This window comes from Pyricularia pennisetigena, chromosome 1, assembly GCF_004337985.1.
Source record: "Pyricularia pennisetigena strain Br36 chromosome 1, whole genome shotgun sequence".
Classification (NCBI taxonomy): Eukaryota; Fungi; Ascomycota; class Sordariomycetes; order Magnaporthales; family Pyriculariaceae; genus Pyricularia; species Pyricularia pennisetigena.
Window position 1 is genome coordinate 695,107 of NC_043740.1, and position 22,409 is coordinate 717,515.

The window sequence follows — 22,409 nt, forward strand, 5'->3', positions numbered from 1 at the left end:
ATCTTATACACGTGAACCAGTAGATTCTGAACCACATTGGATCCCCACAAAAGTCCCTGCTGCTTGTATCCTTGGCAAAACGGCATGTTGAATACACTGTATGCCAGGAAAATAAAGCGGAAAGCTGAGGTGCAAATGGACCCCAAAGAAAAACAAAAAAAAAAAAAAGAAATATCGACTATACAACATATTTAATACTTTGCAAACCAGCTAGTAAAGTGAATGGTGCATGGTAAAATCAAAGGTATGTTTCCTCAACGAGATGGAGTCTTTTTACTATCCGTCACCTACGCATTTGCCATTAGCTATGTTTTTCATTACTCCGGCAGACGATCTAACGACACACTGACGACCCTCCCTAACTTTAACCTCGGCTAGTGTTCGCGAGGTCGAGATTAAACTTTGCGTGTCGCATGCAGTGTCTAATGTTTGGAAGAATAAATAGGATCGATTTGTAAAAAGCCCATCAAAGACTATACTTGTGGACCGTCAGGGGACATTATCCACCGATTCACTGTCACGCGCTCAATCAACCATGGCACTTACACCCATTGTAGAGGAGTTGCTCGCATACAGCCGCAAGTATGACGCTTTCATAGCCAGCGGCAAGCAGTTCCCCAGTTCACGTGAGGAAGACGAGGACTATGTCAACACTCGGCAGGCCATCATTGACGGTTCGCAGCGGCTCCGCATGGCGGCCATGACGGTCGACCAACGCCTGCATCAGTACATAACCAAGGCGAGTAGACCCAGAAACAAAAAAAATCAAGACCCCCGGCTAACTGCTGCCAGGCCTACGACGTTGCCGTCATGAGGGCGCTCAGCGAACTCAATTTGGCCCAGCACGTCCCCGACGAGGGCATAACATTCGCGGACCTCTCCCGGACCGTGGGTATCCACGAGCGCGCCCTGGCCAAGATTATGAGGACCGCCATCTGCCAGGGCTTGTACCATGAGCCCGAGCCTGGGCTTGTCAAGCACACCGAGGTATCCAAGCTGTTCACCCTCCCGGGCATTCAATCTCTGTGTCGCTTCACCATCGCAACGGTGCTGCCGTCGATGGAAAAGCTAGTCGAGGCCTCCAAAGGCTGGAAAGGCGACCAGGACCCGTCGCAATCGGCGTTTGACCTGGCACATAACATTAACAAGGAAGGGTCCGCGACCAACTTTCCCGACGAGGCCTGCTTCAAAGCCATCATGAGTCCGCAAGACGCCAAAGGCCTGGCATCGTATCCTCTCTGGCAGGAAATCGACAAACCGGGTGCGGTTTTCGTCGACGTCGGCGGCAACCACGGCTACGGATCACTCGCAATCGCCAAGGCTACAAAACACGTGCGTTTCGTAGTGCAAGACCTGCCATCGATCATCGAGCGCGCCCAGAGCCAGGAGTCGCAGCCGGGAGGCATCTTGGTCGACGCCGACGCCGGCCATCGCATCCAACTAGAACCGTACGACATGTTTTCCGGCCCTCAACCGGTGGAGCAGGCAGACGTATACTTCTTCCGGGCCGTCTTTCACAACTGGTCAGATGCCAAATGCAACGAGATACTCCAGAATCTCATGCCTGCGCTCAAGACAGGCGCCCGAATCATCATATGCGACATGGTGCTGCCTGATCGTTGCGAGGTAACCGACGAGCAGCACTACAGTCGGTGCGTACAGCCAAAAATCTCTTACCCTTGGTAAATTTGCTTATTTATAAATTTATTATTTATATATATATATATCGCTAACTCCCTGCAGCATCTCGGACCTGGTCATGTTTGCTCTCCACAACGCCTGCGAGCGGAGCGCCAACGAGTGGAAGGCCTTGTTTACCTCTGTTGACCCAAGGTTCTGCATCAAGGAAATGTATCCATTATGGCCTGGTTCATACATGAAGTTTATCCACGTCGTGTTAGACTCCTAAGTGGCAATGTAAGCCCGGAAAATTACTCAAGTCTAGCTTAGGATTCAAATAGGGCCAGATTAAACAGCCGACACCTCGGGGTATTCTGACGTGATGTTTTTTCGCTCACCCAATGTGCAATATCGAACATAGATGTTTTCGGGACTTTCCCCATCCCAAACTCCACCCAGATATATGTCTTAACTTATTTGTGAACTTGTGCATGATTAAAGGTGTAGTTTGCATAAGGTGTAAGGAAGCCCGTCATTCATATAAGCTCTCGTTAGAATGAACCTTGAAGAGTATGCGCTTTTTTTTTTTTTTTTTTTTTTTTTTAAAAAAAAAAAAAAGAAAGCAAGTACTAACTGGATGTGGTCAGATTTGAATTGATAGTCTGACTCGCACTCAAAGTCAACCCCCGGGGCCCTGAAAGTCTGGGCTTCTCGATTACGTTCCTCAAACCAATCCAATGTGAAATGGTATTTCACTTACCATAACTTCCCTAGTTTTGCAACACAGCTTACGCGTGCTTGTACCCCTCACGCGAAGGTTCCGACGATCCGGCCCATCCACCTCACAATAAAGTTCCTTCCAAAATGTTCAGAACTTCAGTCCCCCCTCCCCACCAACAGATAGCTGTTTGTCACTAACCGTCAATATGCACGCCGTCCGGACTCTGGTCACCGTATCCTTTGCCGCTGCCATGGCGGTCGGTAGCGTCGACTCGGATACTGACCATGGAGCGCAAAACTCAACGTCGAATTTGCTCACCCGCGACGTGACCATCATCGGCGGCGGCGTGACCGGTAGCTACGCGGCGACCTGGCTGCACGATAAAGGGTACAGCTTCGTGGTGGTTGAGAAGCAAAGCAACCTGGGTGGTCATACCCAGACCTATATCGACCCGGTCAGCGGGGTCGCCATCGAGTACGGCAATGTTTTTTTCCAGGACACCCCGAGGATGCGTGACTATATGCGGCGGTATAACGTCAGTTTCTCCCGGATACCTCCCATCAACGACCCCAACCACGCCATTAGATATTACGACTTTAAAAGCGGCCAGGAGGTTAATTTCGAACCGCCTCCGGGCCAGGCCGTGCAGGATAGCCTGGACCGCTGGGCGGAAATGGTTGAAACCAACTTCTCGTACCTAGACAGGGGCTACTACCTCCCGGACCAGGTGCCGGACGACCTCATGATCTCCTTTGTCGATTTTGTCAACATGCACAGCCTAGGCGACATGCTCAACATCGCCTTCCAGATCGGCCAGGGGTACGGGGACTTCTTACGGGTTCCAACCCTGTACGCCGCCAAGATACTCAGTCCAGCACTGGTCCGCCAGAGCAAGCAAAGGTCGATGCTCATCACTCCCAACAACGGGTTGCTGTACCGGCGCTCGGAAGCCGAGTTCTCCAAGCGCGATAGTCTTCTTCTGTCAAGCACTATATCAAAATTCAACCGCTCCGTCGATCAAGAGGGCTACATGAGTTTGTGGGTGGAGACCACAGGAGGCGGCAACACGACCGCCAAAAGGGTGACCAAGATCCGCACGCGCAAGCTGCTCTTGACCATCCCGCCCCCTTCGGCGCTCGAGCCCGGATTCGGACCGTCCGAGGAGGAGAAGCGGCTCTTTTCGCGCTTCTCGTGCAACCACTACTGGGCCGGAGTGGTGCGCGGCGCGAAGCTCCCCTCGCTCGAGCTGCAGAACTGCGACCGTTCCAATCAGGGCTCCGTCCCCAGCATGCCGGGAATCTACGTCTTTGAGTCCACGCCCTCGCCGGACCTGCACACCTTCTGGTACGGGGCCCAGGCCGGAGCGAGAAACCAGACCCCCGCGGGCATCAGGACCGAGGTTCTGGGGGCCATCCAGCGGTTGAGGAGGGCCACGGGTGATGTATCTGCCGATGAGAGCCGAGTTCAGCTCGCGGCCGTGGGGGACTACAGCCCGTTTGCGTGCATGGTCGATGGTACTTCTATCAAGGAGGGCTTCTACAAGCAGCTGTACCGGCTTCAGGGTGTGGGGAATGTCTGGTGGACCGGCGCCGCTTGGCACACGCATGACGCGAGTCTTTTGCTGGAGTTCACGAGCGACGTGCTTGCAAACATGACAGGGGGGGGAAAGTGTCAAGGTCACTGGCCTTGTGCGTGAATCAAGGACGTCGTCTGGTTTTGTTAGCTAAGATTTGTGACTTTGGCGACTTTTGCGAACTCTTTTTCCTTTGGCTTGCATCACCTGTCTTTTGCATTACTTGGCGAAACAGTCACATGCTAGTTAGTTACCCACTAATGACCAGCAAAATAAACAAATAAACTTTCCACTCCTTTACACATTGGTTATGATTGCAAAACTTTGAAGCGTCACTCTTTGATAATTTCTTGCCGTCTTGAGATAGCGTACACCCCCACTTTGTGCACATCTAACTATCTCATGCACCAATACTCTTGAACAGCAACCCACGCTTGGAATCAGGCATGTTCTGAACATTGGGGTCAGCGCATGAGTCAGAAACGCTCAAGGTTTCAGTCGACTCACCATGTTGCCCATTTCTACATTAGGGTACCTTTTCATTCCATCCGGCCCAGGGACGACGGTAACTTCGTAGTTGAGCAGAATGTGCAGCAGGATGAGCTTCATCTCGGTGGCGGCAAAGAACCGCCCGGGACAGGCATGCTTGCCCCAGCCGAAAGCCATGGTTCCGTGCGTCACCGACGCGAACTGGAGGTGATTTCCACCTCCCTCGGCGTCCTTGGTACGCAGCCGGGTGAAGCGATACGGGTCGAACTTTTCAGGATTTTCTGGGAATAGCTCAGGGTCCCGTCCGATGTGGTAAACGGGAACGGCTAGCATGGTGCCCACGGGAACCTCGGTGCCGTCGGAAAAGGTAAACGGCTTCATCACCCTGCGGCGGGCCGAGACTGAACATCATGTCAGATCGAGATGTAATAATGGCTTGGGGGAGATACATACGCAGGTCAGCTGGGTTGAGCCGTTGAGACTCCTTACAGACGGCGTCCAGAAGCTTCAGGTCAAACAGCATCTTGGATGTGATGTTGCCGTCATGCTCCTGCAACACACGGTGCATCTCATCTCGCACATCTTTCATGATTTCCGGCTCTGCAGCGAGGTCGAAGAGACTGTAACACAGAAAAAGAAAACATTAGAGACAAACCAAACAAAAGAAAAAAAAAAAAAAACGTTACCATTCAAACTTACGTTGCTGTCGCCGTCAGGGCTGTCGTATGGATAGCCACCGCACTCAACGATAGCTGCAGGCGAGCAATGTCTCCATCTCCCTTGATCTCGTCCGGAAACTGGTGGCGATTGTCAATAAGCCACTGAAGCATGTCGTCAGGGGCTGGCTGGCTCCCCGGGCTAGCACTCTGCCTTTGACTAATCGCAGGGCCTAGCAGGGCGGCGATGCGGCGGTGGGCCCTCCAGACTCGGCGGACCGGTGGGATCAACGGTGCAACAATGGTGCGCATCGCCTTGGGAAACATCTGCAGGATCAGCGGGCCGCCAAAGGCATCGGCGGCGTAGTGTGCTGCCAGGTCCATGTACTCGTCCGTCCGGCAGAAGTCAGGCCCGACAAACATCCAGCCCGAGACTATGGTCACTATGCGGACCAGCTGGTGGTGGATGTCGACCTCTGTCCAGTCGGAAAACTGTCCAATCTCGGAGAGCACGGCATCCCTAGCCACGCCACTCAGCTTGGGCGTGACCTTGCCTGTTACTTGGTTAGAAATGAACAACTCTGTTTACGGGCTTGGTGACGAACCGATCGAGGGTGTCAAGTCCCGTTTAACAGAGTGAATGAGGGCTTGAGACGTTACATTGATTTGCGTAATGGAAGCCTCCACAAACTACTCGTTTGCTGTCAGTATAGCTCACAACGCTGGCACTCGGATCAACAAACCTCTTCGAATGGCGCGTGGGGACTGAGGACGTCCTCAGGGGCCGATGCATATGACTTGAGCAGATGGTACGGAACGCAAACATAGTAACCTGTCTTGTTAGCCGCCTGCGGTCCAAGCGGTGTTGCGGACGTTCAGCTGCATACCTTCGGGCGACAGCACTCTGTACAGTGATTGAAACTTTTTGTAGCCGTCACCGTACAGTCTTTTTGCATGGGATCTGTACTCCTGCAGTCTTTGTTTGTGCGTGCCTTCGCCCGAGCACGGAATATGCTCAAGACTGTCGGGCTTGCGGCGCCATGCAGTGAGGACCGCTGCTAAAAGTGCAACAGCCAAGGACGCAGCAATCCATGGTCTCTGGACAAGCAGGTCAACTGGCCAGGCGACATGCATGATGGCGTTTGATGATAGCGAGGTTGTAGGTATGGGTACAGACAAGCGTAAACTTAACAAAGGTGCTATTTCGAGCCAAACGCTCGCTTTAACAAGATGTTATTCGGCAGCGCTGAACCGAGATTGAACCCGTAAGAGTAGGCTGGGATCTAGGGTGCAGTCAACTCAAAGACACGCGTTTCCCGATTCGTCCGTCATAAAAGTTTTTCTTGTGCCCAGGGGGAGGTGTTTCCGCTGAGCCGTCTTCGGAACCGACAATGAGGATCAGGGCCGCTTTCAGCTAAACTCTATTCCGCGGGCCGGTAGATGTTATAGGACGATTCAGAGCCAATGACATGAGACCAATAAACAACGATGCAGAAAGTTTCCTGCCATAAGTTTCTGAAGCTGACGTGTACTTGTAGCTTACTCGTATGTATAGTTCATGTTTGGCCTAGCTTGCACGAGGGAGAAACTGATTAATGTCTGGTTGACAGGACCAAGCTGAGTTTTCAGGTTGGCAAATCATATTACATACTAATATATCCCTGGAAATGCTTTACACTAGCCACTAAGTTATACTACGGCATGGAGAGTTTAGTGCGGCTTTGATAAGCTGTTTAGCCTGATGGTGACCAGCTACATGTCCTAGACTCGTCGCGATTGCTCGGGCAAAGGCGGCTAGAATTGTTTCGGTGAAGAATGTATTATTTATGTGATCAAAAAAATACTTGGGCTTTGAGAGAAGAAATGTGTTTGGATGTCACACTCTGAAATATCACAGTTATCATCGAACCTCATTATCGAATAAATTTTGTCCCTCTTACACTGTAGCGAATCAAACAACGACGGATGAGGCGCCTACCCACGGAACTATTCAGTTCCTGCGTAAGCTATGTGTACATGGCAAATTCGGCCCCGTGAGCATATCGTGCTGACCTTTGTCTCTGCATAGATGGTTGAATACCCAAGCCCTGCTCATGCTCTCATCTTAGTTGGCGGTACTACGACGTCAACCTTTCAGGGCTTACTGTTGCCACTGATGGTACGTAGGTGACCTGAGACCATGTGTACCAATACTGGCTGAACTAGGCAATTCTTAATGGGTCGCTGGCTGGCGATTTTGCAGGCCTCATCCGAGCAGCTAAGTCGTGATAACTTCCTAGTGCAACTCTGGCCCAAGTCATTATAATTTATACCTCGTCTATCTAGCATGCGCCTAAGCTGTTGCCAGCCAAGATCAGGTCGATGACCTGAACCGTACTCGACAAAGCAATATCAGCAGCAGACACCGTATCTGAACACCTTATTCAAGCCGTTTTGAGTGCCGCGCGGCGAGACCGAACAGTTTTGACGATTGTTCACTGCTGGTCGACCGCGCAAAACGCTGATTGCACTGTTGTTTTGGGCAAAGACAGCCTGTTGGAAAAGGAAACGTATCAAGACTCAAGCGCTTGTTGCGCGGCGCGGTGCCTTTTTTTAAATCCTCGTTGAATCCCAGGGTGTCACCGACTTAGCTGACAGCAAGATTTCGTGCAGTGCACTCTGAGTCGCTGGTCTCGAGAACGAGGATTGGCGGGAAGAGTGATGTTTCATGCTTGGAGTCCCACACACAAGCACACCACAGAGAGAAGCCGAGCAGTTCCGACCTCAAAGTTCGAAACAAAACTTTTTGGAAACATGATGCAGCAGATAATGTCTTTCTTCGACTCACAATCTGCCGACTCCCTGACCGCGATGCTTTCCTCACCGCCGTCGTCACTTCAACCCCGTCCCGCCGGGATCTGCTTCGGCTTTCTCCCCGCCGTGCACAAGGCTACTGTGGCCTTATGTGGGATTATGAATCTACTGGTACAAGGGACAGCTTGGTTGCCTTGGTTGGGCCGTCTGGCGGCGGCAAAAGTTCGATACTGTCTCTGGTCTTGCGCTTCTAGGATCCCCAGTCTGGAAGCGTCTTACTGGACGGGGTGGACATACGCAAGCCACGGTCTTGTTTTCAGGCACAATCCGCAAAAAATCTACTAATCTCAGCAGCCAGTCCAACTTGCGTATCCGCGCTCAAGCTGAATGCCGCCATAGAAGCTGTGGCACTTGGGGAGACCGTAGCATCCATGGCTGATGGGGGTTAACACCACGGTCGGGACCCGAGGCATGTCACTATCTGGGAGCGAAAGATAGCGTATCGCCATTGCGCGTGCGTTGATCTGGAACCCCGCCGTACTCCTTCCTGCACGAGGCCATGTCGGCATGAGACAATGTTTCGGAGCAGATGGTCCAGATGCCTATTGGTTCAGCGGCGCTACACAAAACCATGTTTGCCGTTGCGCAGAGGCCAAGTACGGTCAAGGGTGCTGATGACTATATTTATGTTGTTGTTGTTGTTGGCCGGGGCTCTGTGGTTGAATCTGGAACGCACAATGACTACTGAACCCTGGCGGCTTATACGTTGCCATGTGGGATTTATAGACCTCATTTTGTCAGAGCAAAAGGTAAGATGGAATAGGCTTTTGATAATAATAGTGTTGCAGTAGATAGATTTTGGCGTCACCGACAATTAGCGCTGAGTCAGCGTTCAGAGCATAATTAAACCCTTGCCACGCTCTTTGATCTAGACAGCGCCAGCTATTTCAACACATGGCTTTCATGCCCAACGAATCAGGCTGCATGTGTCAGTTGTATTTCATTACAACCCGCGAAACCTCAGGCTTGGCAACTCTATTTTCATTCCTTTTCCAGGCTAGAATGTTTGCTGATACGTGCCAAGAGACTAGCTTCCGCGCTATGCTTAACCTTGGCCGCGACAGTCACTTGTATGCAACTATAGGCCACAAGCCAAAAGGTTGTCTGGGCTATCAAGTACCGCTTTGCATAGATTTTGGAGACTGTGAACACGGTTGAACCGGCAATTATCAAACGTTTCTTATCAATAAGAAACGCGTGCGCATGTATAGCACGACGGATTGAAAATACACGTAATTTAATCGATTAGTGTGAATATTTTTATTCGATCGAAATACATACTCCTTGACGTTGTTTGAATTTTGTGGATGGGCAACCCTGACTTATCATTCGTCGCCACCGGTGGCCCGTCTGGAAGGATGAATACGTAACGTAGTAAGTAACTAGGCAAGTTCTAGACTCGGCATCCCTAAAGCGGTCAGGCCCAAGGTATTCCAAAACCCACCCCCCGCGGGCCCAGAAAGCTTATCAAAAGCCCACGAATCCGTGGCTTTTTGTTGCTGTGGCGTTTGTATTTGTCAAGGCAAAACAAACATAAAATTATATACACCACAACTTGCAAACAAGCCCCGGGCCGTGGGCCCCGCGGCGGGTTTTATATCGCCGTATTTCGAGGACGCCGAGTCTTGTGCAAAGGTCTCCGCGTCACTTTCCTTTTCGCCCAACGAACAGGGCAAAACAAATGTTGCATTATTACCTAATCTTGGAAACTAAAGAAGAACCCGCGAGGCTTTTAACCAGGATTTTCAATTATCGACCAATATGATGGTTTCCTAGTCAAACCTCGAGTTCTGCGACTTGTAATACAGCAACCCAACCGATCATCTTAGTAGGACGTTGTCAGTGCTGGGCTATTCACAGGCGCAACTGTAGTCTAGGTATATTTGCATGGCTATCTTCATGACTTGTCTGGCTTCAGGGGATTTTTATTCGTCTAAGAGCCGAGCACGTTTTCTCGTCAGAAGGAATTGCACATTACGTAGCCCGCAAGAGAAAATCAAAAATCTCGACATACGCCTATATACCAACTGACTCGAATGTTTCATCAAAGGCCCTCAGTGTGACGGTATATAGCGATTTATCGTGTTGCGACGTCAGGTTTCTTGAGGGCTAGGCCTGCATGCGAAAGGAGGACAATACACCTTATTCGTTTCGTTGCAAATGGAGCTATATACGTGTTGATTGGGACTAGATTCTTGTTAGTTGGGACTGCATAAATACCTGCTACAAGTTCATCAACAGATGAAGATGTCCATCTAAACTTTGGAAAGTTAACTCTTTGCAAGCTTTCGACAAACATCTTATCTTTTTTTTTCTCTGCCATTCCACGATCAAACGAAGCTTAAGTTGTAACTTCGACGCCATGGAGAGCTTAAAAATCTTTCTTTTTGGTGACCAAACCACCGACTTCGGAGCGACCTTGAACAAAGTTGTTAGCACAGCTAAGCAGAAGTCTCCTCTTGTCCGAAAGTTTCTATCCGATGCCCTTGACACCATCAGGCTTCAGGCTCGGGAGACTGGCACGCACAAGCTCTTGGAGCTTGACTCCCTGGATACGCTCCTCTCGACCCCCGAAAAGTTTGAGGGGATAGCGGATGAGACAGGTGTCATCCATACTACGTTTTCATGCATCTCGCGACTTGGAGAACTTATACTGTACGCCTAAAGATCACGAGAAGGACGGTTGTGGCCGCTTTGACTAACATCAGACAATTATAGACACGCCGAGCAAGATTCTACAATTTTGGCTCGTAACGCCCATGGTCCGCCCACACAGGCGGTCGGGTTATGCACTGGCCTTTTGCCTGCGGTAGCATTAGCGGCAGCTCAGGACCTGCGCGACTTGGCAAATCTGGCCCTGTTGATGGTCGGCGTTGCGTTCAGGCTTCGGCTGGAGCTGCATAGACGATCGCAGGCGGTAGAGAACGGCAATGGCATATGGGGCTATCTCGTTGTGGGGCAGACTCCAAGCGAGATCGAGGCCGCCCTGGACAGCTTTCACCAAACTCAGGTACGTCAAAGGCAATTTTTTTGCATTCAGACAAGTAAAAAAAAGAAAGAAAGAAAAAAAAAGAAATGAGCTTATATTCACAAAACCTAGAACCTTCCGACCCACAAACGGGCTTACATTGCGGTGGCAGCGAGTTCCTGGTCGGCCCTTTTTGGCCCTCCTTCGACGATGAGAAGACTTTTCCACGAGTCCAACAGCTTTCGCCAAGCATCGGTCACGGAGCTGTATAGGGCGAACGGCTGCGTGCATGCTTCCCACCTTCCCGGTCTGGATACTGACTACATCCTTGGTACGAACCGCGAGCTGCTGAACCGGCCGCTTTCTTCGACTGTCAGCATCATATCCACCAGCAAATGCCGACCGTTTGAGGCCAAAAGCCTCAGGGACCTGCTGTGTCAGGTTTTGGAGGACATTCTCACCCTCCGGCTCGACATGGACGGCACCTTGAACGCGGCGGCGGCAAACGTTCCGACCGGTTCAGACTTGCAGGTCTTGGTTATCGGCGGGGCCAACGCCGTCTCGGCGCTCAAGAACTCTCTGGGCTCCCGCGATGTCACCCTAACGGTGGTTGAGGGCGCCGTGCCAAGGCCGCAACCAGCGTTACGAAACGGGTCGGAACGCGTCGCCATCGTCGGTGTCAGCGGGAGGTTTCCTGATGCTGAAAATGTGGACGAATTTTGGCAGAATTTACTGGCTGGTCGAGAGGCACATAGACTGGTAGGTTTCCCGCTCTCCCCCCCTCCCGTCCGTTCCAAAATTGACCACGACCCTCCACCCCCCAACGAAAAAAAAAACAGGTCCCTGAATCTCGCTTCGGCATCGATGCTTGGAGGCACGCTCTCGGGCCAAACGCCACATTGCCCTATGGCTGCTTTCTCAAGCGACCTGGCCAGTTCGATGCCAAACTTTTCAACATATCCCCTCGCGAGGCCGAGCAGATGGAACCAATGCACCGGTTACAAATGCTGACCACCTATGAAGCCCTCGAGGACGCGGGCTATGCGCCGAACGCGACGTCGTCCACGGACAAGACGCGAATCAGCGCCTTTATCGCACAAAGCTCGGATGATTGGCGTGACATCAATCATCAGCACGGCATCGAAACCCACTATGTGCCGTCCATCGCGAGGGCCTTTGGAGCTGGCCGCTTACACCACTATTTCAAATGGGAGGGTCCGGCCTTTACCGTCGATGCGGCCTGTGGATCCAGCGCCGTGGCGATCGCCCTCGCCTGCTCCTCGCTCGTCAGGGGTGATTGCGACATGGCCGTCGTAGGCGGATCGATGCTCGCTTGTTCGCCGGATGCCATGGCCGGGCTGGCCAAAGGCGGCTTTTTGTCGCCGACAGGCAGCTGCAAAACCTTTCGGGACGACGTTGACGGGTACTGTCGCGGCGAGGCGGTCGGGTCCGTGATCCTGAAGCGGCTCGAGGACGCCGAGTTGGACAAGGACAGAATCCTGGGCGTGATCGACGGCTGGGCGCGTAACCATTCCGCTTACGCCTCCTCCATCACCCACCCGCATCAGCCGAGCCAGGAGCGCGTCTTCCAGCAAGCCATGCGGATGGCCAACACCGCGCCGGAGGAGGTTGGCTATGTCGAGGCGCACGGCACAGGTACCGTAGCCGGCGACGTGTGCGAGGTCAACGCCATCACCAACGTGATCGCTGGCTCCCGAGCAGCCGACAACCAGCTTGTCCTCGGCGCCGTCAAGGCCAACGTTGGTCACGCCGAGGCTGGAGCCGCCATCGTTGCGCTTATCAAAATAGCCATGATTTTCAAAAACAACGGCACCATCCCGCCGCAGCCTGGATTTGATAACCCGGTCAACCCTGCGCGGTTGAATCCCGAGTTTCCTCATCTGGCCAACAGGCATATCCATATCGCCAATGGCCGTCAACATCTGACCGCGGGCAAAAAAGCAATTTTAAACTGTTTCGATGCGACCGGAGGCAATACGTGCCTCGTTTTATCCCCTCCCCCAGCCAAGTTGGCGCTACCAAAAAATATGGGAGACACTGTACAGGACCCGAGAACCCACCACGTTGTGGTTTGTTCTGGTCACACCTTCAATGTCATGAAAAGGAACGAACGCCGTATCCTGGACTACATCATCAACCACAAAGAGGCCTCGGTGCGCGACCTGGCCTATACCACCTCGGCACGCCGAGTAAAACAACACGGTGTTCGCACCGCCTGGACTGTGTCGGACACAAAAGAGCTCGGCCGCATGTTGCTAAAGGAGACGAGCAAGACAGAAAACTGCACAAACCGCCCGGGCACCATCGTGTTTACTTTTACAGGACAAGGCGCGGCGTATCGGGGAATGGCATGCAAGCTGTTCGAAACATCGCCACTGTTTCGAAAGAGCATCATGGCGGCCCAGCGCTTATGCGACTTGTACGGCCTCCCTTCTGTCGTGGAATACATACAGGGCCGGGAACAAAAGGGCGCAGTGGCCCCAGAAGTCACTGCTGCGCAAGAACAGCTGTCCCTGGTGGCTCTGCAAACGGCGTTGGCAGACCTCTTTAGGTTTTGGGGTCTTAAGCCTGATGTTGTGGTAGGGCACAGCCTGGGGGAGTACGCAGCTCTATGCGCCGCTGGTGTCCTGTCCCTGGGTGATACGCTGTACCTCGTCGGCAGGCGGGCTGGCCTTTTAGGTCGACACTGCAGGGCCAATGACTATCGTATGTTGGTGCTGCCGGTGAGCAGCAGTGATGCAGAGAACATGATTGCCAACAGCAACGGCTGCTGCATTGCGTGCAAGAACACCCCGAGCGCAACCGTAGTCAGTGGGCCTTCCATAGAAATCGACAAACTGCAGGCTGCTGTCCGCAAAGACCGTGGAATCGAGACCACCATTCTTCCGGTCCAGTACGGCTTCCATTCCAGTCAGATGGAGAGTATTGCTGAGGATGTGGAGCGGTTGGCCGAAGAGGTTCACTTTTCATCTCCCCAGATACCCGTGGCCTCGACTCTTCTTGGGAGGATCATCAACTCTAGCGGCACTTTTGGTCCCAAGTACCTGTCCCGCCAGACGAGGGAGGCTGTCGACTTTGTGTCGACGGTTGAGGCCATCCGCGCAGGCGGCCTGGCGGACAAAGACACTATCTGGGTCGAGATAGGCCCCGACGCCGTGAACACGTCCATGGTGCGCAAGATACTCGCCATCAAAGACTCGGATCGCCTCGTTCCCGCCATGAAAAAGGAACACGAGGTCTGGGCCACCATCAGCAATCTGGTGGCCTCGGCCTACTGCAGCGGCCACGATATCGACTGGCATGCCTACCACCTCCACTACCAGTCCGGCCTCGAGTTCCTGGATATGCCAAACTATGCCTTTGATCTTACCGACTACTGGCGCCCATATGTCCACCCCAAGTCCACGGCGGTCGTTGGCAGTGAAACCAAAGCGCTGCCTCCCTCGGAATCCGTCGCGGAAATGGTCTACCTCACGTCGTATCTGCAGTACGTCAAAAGCGAGCAGGTCGCGGCGGACGGTACCTTGACGGCACACTTTGTGTCCCGGGTGAACCACCCTGAGATGGTCGCCGCCGCGCGAAACCACCTGGTCAACGGCAATCCCATCTTCCCCGGCTCAGCCTTTTGCGAAATGGCTCTTGCTGCTGCAGAATACCTGATCCCCAGACACCGGAATCTTCCGGAGCCGCCAGAACTCTCGTCCATGGTTGTTCAAGACCTGGAGATGAACAGACCGCTGATTATAAGCACTGCTGCCGACACGTCAGTCCTCCTGACCAAGGCGGTGTGCCACAGCCGCGGTTTGAGGGTCGAGTTTAGCGTCCGCGATGGCCAGGACACGCTGCCGCTCGGCGCTGTTGGAATCGGATACAAGAAGTCGGGTGCGCTCAGGACAAAGGCCGGAAGAATGTCGGTGTTTTTCGTACGCAACCGAATGGACAGCCTGGTCAAAGCCGTCGCCCAGGGTGAGGGCCACCTGCTACGCAAGTCGCTCATATATCAGCTCTTCCAGCGTTACGTTCATTACGGCAAGGGATTCCAAGGAATCGAAGAGTGCTGGCTAAGCCAGGATGGGCGTGAGGCCGCGTGTACCGTCCGTCTCCCAAGCAGTCCCTCGGCCACGGGTGAACGTGACGCCTTCAACATGTATTGGCGAGATTGCGTTTTCCACCTTGCCGGATACCTGCTCAACGGCCATCCGGACGGACCCAAGGAAGAGGCCAATATCGCCGTTGCTGTCAAAGAGATTGCGTTCGAGGAGGAGCTCACTGATGGCGACACCTACCAGGTCTACACGCGCATGGAGCCCACCGAAGCGGGCTATCTCGGAGACGTGTTCGTGTTCAAGGGTGAGAAGCTCGTCGCAATCTGCTCCGACGTCATGTACAAGACAGTGTATCCTCGGCGCGCCGGACACAGGCCCGTGGTGGCTGCGCCGGTCAAAGGACAGGAAGTGGCCCTGACGCCACCGCGTAACGATGATTGCAACCATCACTCTGCTCACTCCACTTCTGTTCCATTCCAGCCCAGAGAGGCTTTGGTCGAGAAGACGACCTGCTCTAGCCACGGTTCAATCACAGTGAGCCCGGGACCTTACCAGTCGAACGCACCAACAAAGTCCCAGGTTGATGTGGCAGAGATCCTTCTGGACCTTGTCTCGGAAGAGACGGGCTGGGAAAAGGAGGAGCTCGACAATGACACAAATCTGGCAGATCTCGGAGTAGATTCGCTGATGAACATTGTGCTGGCCTCCAAGATGAAGTCCGAGAAGGGGTTCGAAATCTCGGCGGCCAAGTTCCGAACGTGTCTAACCGTGGCTGACATCCGTCGCGAGTTCGGCAGCACCGCGGCAAGGGCGCCTTCGCCGCAGCAGCTTCAGGAGGAAGAAAGTGCAAATTCTGTGTGTTCGTCGCTGAACGACAGCTCCGACACGGAATCGGGTTACGACATGTTTTCATTGAGGAGCGATCAGTCCGACTCGGAGAGGATGGTCGAGATCGACCCGCCACCCAAGCAGGAATCCAAGACCACCACCAACATCGACGCCAAGTTTGCCGTCGAGGACTTCCTTATCCAGGGCGAGGAGCAAGAAGGCGTCCCGCCGCTGTTCCTCTTCCCCGACGGCTCCGGCTCTGTCACCTCCTTTGTGCAGTTGCCCAACCTGGCCAGTAACATTGCTGTATACGGCCTCCACTCGCCGTGGATCAAGGAGCCCGAGCTTTTCAACTGCACCATCGAGGAGGCCACCGAGCTGTACCTAGCCGCCATCCGCGCCCGCCAGCCCCGCGGCCCGTATCTGATGGGCGGCTGGTCTGCGGGCTGCGTCATCGCCTATGAGTGTGCGCGCCTGCTGGGCGAGGCCGGCGAGGAGGTCCTCGGGCTGATTTTTATAGACATGCACTGCCCACGCCCACTTCCGCAGTGGATAGACACGACACGCGAGCTGTGGGAGTACTGGTGCGAGACCACCGGCCTGGACAAGGTCTTTGCGCCGCTGCCGGGCGGGGCCGACCTCGGGGCGCATTTGATCAGCAACTTCCGTGCGCTCAACAAGTATCACCCGAAGCCCATGACCAAGACCCCCAAGCACGGGACGCTTATCATCTGGGCCAAGAAGGGCATGGGCAACGGTCTGAAAAAGGACGACTTTCCAGATATGCCCGACCCTCTGGGCGTGGGAGAGTGGTTTTGCTTTGACAGAACCGAGTTTGGCCCGAACGGCTGGGAGAAGCTGGTTGGGGACAAGGTCGAATGCGTTGCTGTCGATGGTCACCACCGCTCTATAATGGTTCCTCCAGATGTGAGTCTCTCGTGCGGTTGAGCTGCCGAATCAACGACGGATTGCTAACATCATCTATTACCAGGCTTACCAAATGATGAATATTATCGACAAAACTTTGGAAAGGTTTCTCTCCTAATGTATATAATTACGACCGACATTATAAAGTTTTTTTTTTTTTTTTTTTTTTTTTTTTTCAACTGTTCGCGTTTATATTCGCGACTAAACTGCATTATTAGACTAGACTTTAGACATGATAATTAAAATAGAAATTAGCAAAGGACGCGCCCGAGGTAACAATATGTCAGTGTCACATTCCAAAAACCCCCCCAAAAAAAACCAATATTCTTCAAGGGTGTATCAAATGCAGTGGGTGCTGGGTAAGGCATCTTTCGCTGCTCCACAGCCTCAACTCTCTGCCATATTTGTTGTTATTGCCGATTCCCGTGATCTTGATAGTTGGTACTGTCAACAATTCGTCTCCATGCTGTGTGCCATCGAATGCAGGCCCTGTACGCAGTGCATCATTGCATTGAGTGCTGTAAGCTCCGTGTGCTATCAAGTAGGCCCCAAAACTGGTTGAATGCCAAGACTTTGCTGCCGGGCCACACCAAGGCTCACGCTCATTACAGTCTCCAGACGTGCTTTCGCCTTGTTTTCTAAGCTCCTTCTGTGCCCTCAACCTGCCAGTGTGACGACGGGAGCCAGAGGATCAAACATTTGCACGTGGGTGAAGATCCCAAATCTCTGCGGCACGCCGATCTATATCCTCGTGGAAAAACGGATTGGTTGGCTCCGTGGCGGCTAGTCGCACATGACTTGGAGACCGTCCTGGGTGAGTATGAAGAAGTGGTCAGCTTGACCAACTTTCTTTTTAGAGGTCGAAAGGCGGGGTCAAGGTCAGTCACTTTTAAGATGAGAATATCAAATATGATAAGCATGCAGGATAGCCTTTTTCTACGTTTTCTCTTCCGCTACTTTTGCTCGACTTCCCGCAGCTGGCTCTTTGAAGATACAGATTGGACCTGGTGTTAAGTATGAGCATCTCTAGACTCTACCTTTGTATAATCCAGCTTGAACCAGCATGCAATGTTAAATTTTTACCATTTTAGGACTCTCTTTCATTACCAAATACACAACCTAAATGATACTTAGATCGACCTTTTGGTAACCTGCTTAAAAAAAGGGCTGCATTGTCCCCCATCTCAAAGCTGCGGTCTAACGTCAATGGTAAAATATTGCCACTGGATGTTTTTTTTTTTTTTTATAGTTTAAACAAAGTGATAGCAGATACAGCCCGGCAAAGTTGGCAATCATTACCCCAAGCTGCATTAGCAAGGTGTGGGCCTTGAGTTAAGCCGCCTGGCTATTATTAGACGGGTGACTTTATGCTTATGTATCGAGAATCAATTTAATAGTACCGCCAGCAAGGGCTCGCTTTCTTGGGTACTCGGATAATCTCGTAAAACTTGCATCCTACTAAATTTAAATTGCTTTCCCCTCATGTGCCAGCGGGCTGAAGTGCGCAGCCAAATATAAACCAATGCATACATGCGATCGACAGAGTTATCAGCTGCTGGTGTTTCAACTGTCAGGTCCGACCAGGGCATCCTCGTTTGTTTAGTGTATGTTAAACCTGGACCTGTCGGCCTTCTGAGTTATAAATCCTCGGGCAGGTATGTTGCCTAGAGACTTGCATGGCATCCACGTACGCTCTCAGTCCCTCGAGTTTTCTGCCGAGCGTGCCCAAGTAATATTTAGTCGACTTGCAAAGTCATCATAATATTCACCAGTTCCGCAGCGGCGTTACCAGAGAAAGCCATAAATCTCACCTCTTGAATCGAATCCATCAGCCTCCCAAACAGAACAAAAAGCTCTACTGAAAAGTTAAAATGCCATACGACCCCTCAGCTTCATCAACCATGGCTAGCGCCGTGGGATTCAAAGTGCATAACACACAACCCATGCCAGGCAGGTTGACCGCATTGCATAAGAAACCAAGCTCGGGGGTTTTCAGCGAAACGGCGACCGGCTCGGGATCTTTGGTTTCTGCATTCGCAATGGTCCCGAATCCCATGGCCTGGAACAAAGCCGTACTGCGAGCATCACCGCTTCACCAGTATTTTGGGCTCGGTTCCACCAATCTCCATCTCAACTATCCATCGCGCGCTGTTGCCTTTCCCACGTTTCAGTCGCGGGCTACGATACCGAGCACATGGCAGCCGACCGCGGCCGTCAACAGGTCGTTCAAGTGGATACCAGCCAGCAATAGGAAGCCCGCCTCGACCCAACAGGCTTCAACGTCGGCCACCTTGCTGGCGCTCGCCAGTCACGATATGCAGCCGAGCAGGTCGAGCCGAGTCGGGATGTCGGACATGACGCCGTCCTATAGAGCAAGCAGCTGGCCCTCCCACCCCACACCGGGCTCCGCCTCTTCCAGGATGATCAGCATGCCTCGCTCAGTGCACTTTTCCGCCATTCCTTTCTGGTGATCAATGCGAGGTGAGGAGGCTTTGCCATGCTGTCTTGGGCGACCCTCTGTCTTGGGCGACCCTCTGTCTTGGGCGACGCTGTCTCTCTCTTGGTGTGCGAGCGACCAAGGACCAACAACTATCAGTTATTCCTCCGCTATACGACCATGCAGAATATCCGGGGTCTCTTTCAGGACCTGGACTCAGCATCACCATTATTTGAACTGGATTGATCCACTCCATCTTCCGCCATTCTTTCTCCGCGGCCAAGATGCATTGTCATAACGCAGAAGAAAGCAAGGTTGTTTAGGACCCAGCAGTTGGGAGGCACATCAGTGGTCATAGTCTTGCCCATATTTGTTGGAAAGGTTTTGCATCCAGGGTGTAGGGTGAGATTGGTTTCCAATGTGGTGGTCGTTGAGCGCAGCTGGTTGTGAACTTGTGGATGCGGCGCCTAGGAATTGAGGACTGAGGTGGTTTTAGTGGGATAATTACACGTGGTCATATCGATTCTAAGTTTAGACATGGCTTAATAATAAACAATTCGAACAGTGCCCCACCAGCTAGTGAAAGCCTATTCAGTCCCGCATCAAACGAGACCAGTGACTGCAACAACCCGGGGATCATTTGACATGGTGATGATTACAAGCCTCCTATCTGACAGCACAGTTCACCAAAAGTCAGCCCAAGTATCCATAACGTAATAAAATCGCTGGTTCAGATGTGGGAATGGCTTACAAACCAGTCTTGTCTGGCCTGGGAGGAGTTTCAGTGCTCCTTTGACGCGACGTTGGTATGTGTCCTAAGTTCAAAGAAGGTTCTCGGGCGCCATGGAACTACGTCGGTTGGCAAATACGGAAATTACATGATACGGAGAATTCCACGCCGTCTCGAGCCGGAAGAAACAACGGAAGGAGCGAGACAATGGCGGAGAAGCTGTTTTTTTTTTTTTTTTTTTTTTTTTTGCACAGTTCAATATACAGCACGGTGAAGCCACCGTATTCAAACCGTCCTTCAAGTGACAGGGCCTGGGACTGAGGTGTTGCGATGGTCATAAATTTAGGCACATGACAGCCGCAATGTGGTATCGAAGGTGAGCCAAGGCCGGGCTGTAGCAAGACTCGATGACACAGTACGTGGGGTAGTTGAATCGGAGAAAATCTTCTTGCAGGTAAACCTACGTACGACATAGGGCCACTCAGCCTCTCAGGGCCCCAAGATTGTAGGATTGGCCCCGGACAATCAGTGAATCACAAGCAGGGATGTGCATACTGGAAGAGCAAATAACGGGTGAACGGCAATTTAAAATAAAGTGACAAACTCAATCGCAGATTCCGCTCATCCGCATCTGCCGCGATTCTTGGCAGCAGGTCTGGCCCAGATCTAAGCCCACGCGCGGTCGGGCACTGACGCGCTTGAGTCAATTTGAGCACGATTCAATCTGTCAGGGCGTGTACGCTGCCCACACTTTCTGCAACTGCACACCAAACTAAATTTATTTTTCCACGTGAATAATTGAATCGGTTGTTGTGCTATTGACTGGAAAATTCTCCAAAGATAGTGGCTGTTTTCTACGATATGGAGCTCACTCACTCTCTCGGCGCCACTCTCTACTTTACGCCGGCGTTGCCTAGGAGATACGAGAAGAATTTAATGCGCGGGAATAGCTGTATCGTGATTCGTTACCGACTGAAAAATCTTTCCTAGTTTGGCTCACGCAATCTCAGCTGCACTCCATGATTACTGAATTAATTAGCTACTGAAAATGCCAACAAAAGAGTGCATCTATGCATATCAAGCTGATGAAATAAAGTAGTCATGCCGCGATGCTGAGTGGACCGCCTAATGAACAGGAAACCTCTTCAATGATGACAAGAGCTAATGTCATTGACGCCAAATCTGCCGAAAAACAACGACCCGAAGAAAACACCAACAATGACGGAAACAAAGTATCCAACATTCATGGTCATTGCCGCCAACATGCTGAGAATGAGCGCAAGTGCCCCATAGTCAGCCCAGGTCGGTTCTGCAAGCCGGGGAGGTCCAGATGTTGAAAGCGGTCTTGAGTGCTCTGCTGGGACTTACACCAAGTAGCCTGCTGCGCTAATGACAACCTCGCAAGCAGCGCGTGCCGTGGCAATCGTCATTTGAGATTTGCGCCGATGCTTCTCCGCCGCAGAAGTGCGCGATGGCAGAAGGCTGTGCGTGTCAGTTCCATGATGACTCAGGCATGGCCTTTCGTCCTCGTCCTTGGCAGGGTCGGCCGGCTTGGTTCCGCGTTCCTGGAAGGCATTCGCAAATGTGGCGGTTGTCTGCCTCTCAAAATCCTCAAAATAGGCGTTCCGGAGGGCGAGGAGGAGGTACTGGGTGATAGTAAGCAGGAAAATGAAGATGCAAGTGCCGGCGTAAGCCTCGGGGGTAGATGGCGTCCAAGCCCGCGAGAAGAGAGGCGTCGCTTGCGAGCTGAAGAACACCATGGACATCCCGCTCGCGCCCGGCGACTGCCCTTGTAGGGATTTCTCGTCTTGCATTTGCATCATGAGCGTATATGTCATGGGTGAAGAAGTAAGGATGGTCGATGCAAGCACGGTCGCTAAGTTTTTATACATGTCCATATTGTTTTATACTGACGTGGGTACGACCAGCGCGCTTTGATTCTAGCCGTCCTTGCAGGCATTTAGACAGCCGACTGCAGGGCACATGAAGAAATCACTTGCATAAAAACGGGGTCTCCCGCGACAAATTACCTTCCCACCTGATTTTGTTGTGCGTGCTGAGGAAATACGAGGTGACATAGCTGGGTGGAGTATCGGAGAATGGACGCTGGTAGACTGTTGCTTGCTGTGGCTCGTCTTTGCTCTGCTATCTGCGCAGCATTTGCGCCAGCAAGTCTGGTTTGCGCGAGGAACGGTGCTCAAATTCAAAATGACCTTGGCAATAATGGAAAGCCCTCGGGTTTGCGTTGGTTCGAGCAAGTATTTGCCCAATGAGGATTGAGCACAGCACCCAATTGGAGCCCCCCAGCTTGGACCCTAGCCGGGCTCGGTGGGGTAGAGTTACGAGGCAAATCATCGGTGTAGGGTATGTCAGGTTTCTATCTCTTAACAAAAAGGGATTTCAGAATTTAAACACTCTTGTCGACGGTCAAATGAACAATCCATGTCCCGAATAAGCTCCCAGTGTACCCAATCCGCATGTATAGATGGTAATCTGACGGGTACAAGTACAGAGGAGCCGGCGACCATTTTGTTTCATTC

General features: G+C 52.3%; 6 protein-coding genes across 6 annotated transcripts; 4 read left to right on the forward strand and 2 right to left on the reverse strand.

Annotated features, from left to right (window-relative positions):
* Positions 1-535: 535 nt before the first annotated feature.
* Positions 536-1,909, forward strand: PpBr36_06864 (uncharacterized protein; the record flags this gene model as incomplete). The annotated part of the gene is made up of 3 exons (XM_029894006.1): positions 536-726; positions 771-1,652; positions 1,744-1,909. The coding sequence occupies 3 exons, from the start codon at positions 536-538 to the stop codon at positions 1,907-1,909; spliced, it is 1,239 nt and encodes a 412-aa protein (XP_029748232.1).
* Positions 1,910-2,546: 637 nt separating this feature from the next.
* Positions 2,547-4,037, forward strand: PpBr36_06865 (uncharacterized protein; the record flags this gene model as incomplete). Its single annotated transcript, XM_029894007.1, has 1 exon — positions 2,547-4,037. The coding sequence occupies one exon, from the start codon at positions 2,547-2,549 to the stop codon at positions 4,035-4,037; it is 1,491 nt and encodes a 496-aa protein (XP_029747821.1).
* Positions 4,038-4,314: 277 nt separating this feature from the next.
* Positions 4,315-6,193, reverse strand: PpBr36_06866 (uncharacterized protein; the record flags this gene model as incomplete). The annotated part of the gene is made up of 7 exons (XM_029894008.1): positions 4,315-4,365; positions 4,422-4,804; positions 4,857-5,023; positions 5,103-5,613; positions 5,665-5,749; positions 5,803-5,891; positions 5,947-6,193. 7 exons carry the CDS (start codon positions 6,191-6,193, stop codon positions 4,315-4,317), a joined length of 1,533 nt encoding a protein of 510 aa, XP_029747820.1.
* Positions 6,194-10,253: 4,060 nt separating this feature from the next.
* Positions 10,254-16,820, forward strand: PpBr36_06867 (uncharacterized protein; the record flags this gene model as incomplete). The annotated part of the gene is made up of 5 exons (XM_029894009.1): positions 10,254-10,567; positions 10,631-10,922; positions 11,013-11,639; positions 11,720-16,702; positions 16,767-16,820. Coding segments are annotated over 5 exons (6,270 nt in total), but the record flags the coding sequence as incomplete, so codon positions are not given.
* Positions 16,821-18,741: 1,921 nt separating this feature from the next.
* PpBr36_06868 (uncharacterized protein) lies at positions 18,742-19,187 on the forward strand (the record flags this gene model as incomplete). The annotated part of the gene is made up of 2 exons (XM_029894010.1): positions 18,742-19,041; positions 19,074-19,187. 2 exons carry the CDS (start codon positions 18,742-18,744, stop codon positions 19,185-19,187), a joined length of 414 nt encoding a protein of 137 aa, XP_029748891.1.
* A 1,558-nt stretch (positions 19,188-20,745) lies between these two features.
* On the reverse strand, positions 20,746-21,767 carry PpBr36_06869 (uncharacterized protein; the record flags this gene model as incomplete). Its single annotated transcript, XM_029894011.1, has 2 exons — positions 20,746-20,782; positions 21,238-21,767. Coding segments are annotated over 2 exons (567 nt in total), but the record flags the coding sequence as incomplete, so codon positions are not given.
* Positions 21,768-22,409: the final 642 nt, after the last annotated feature.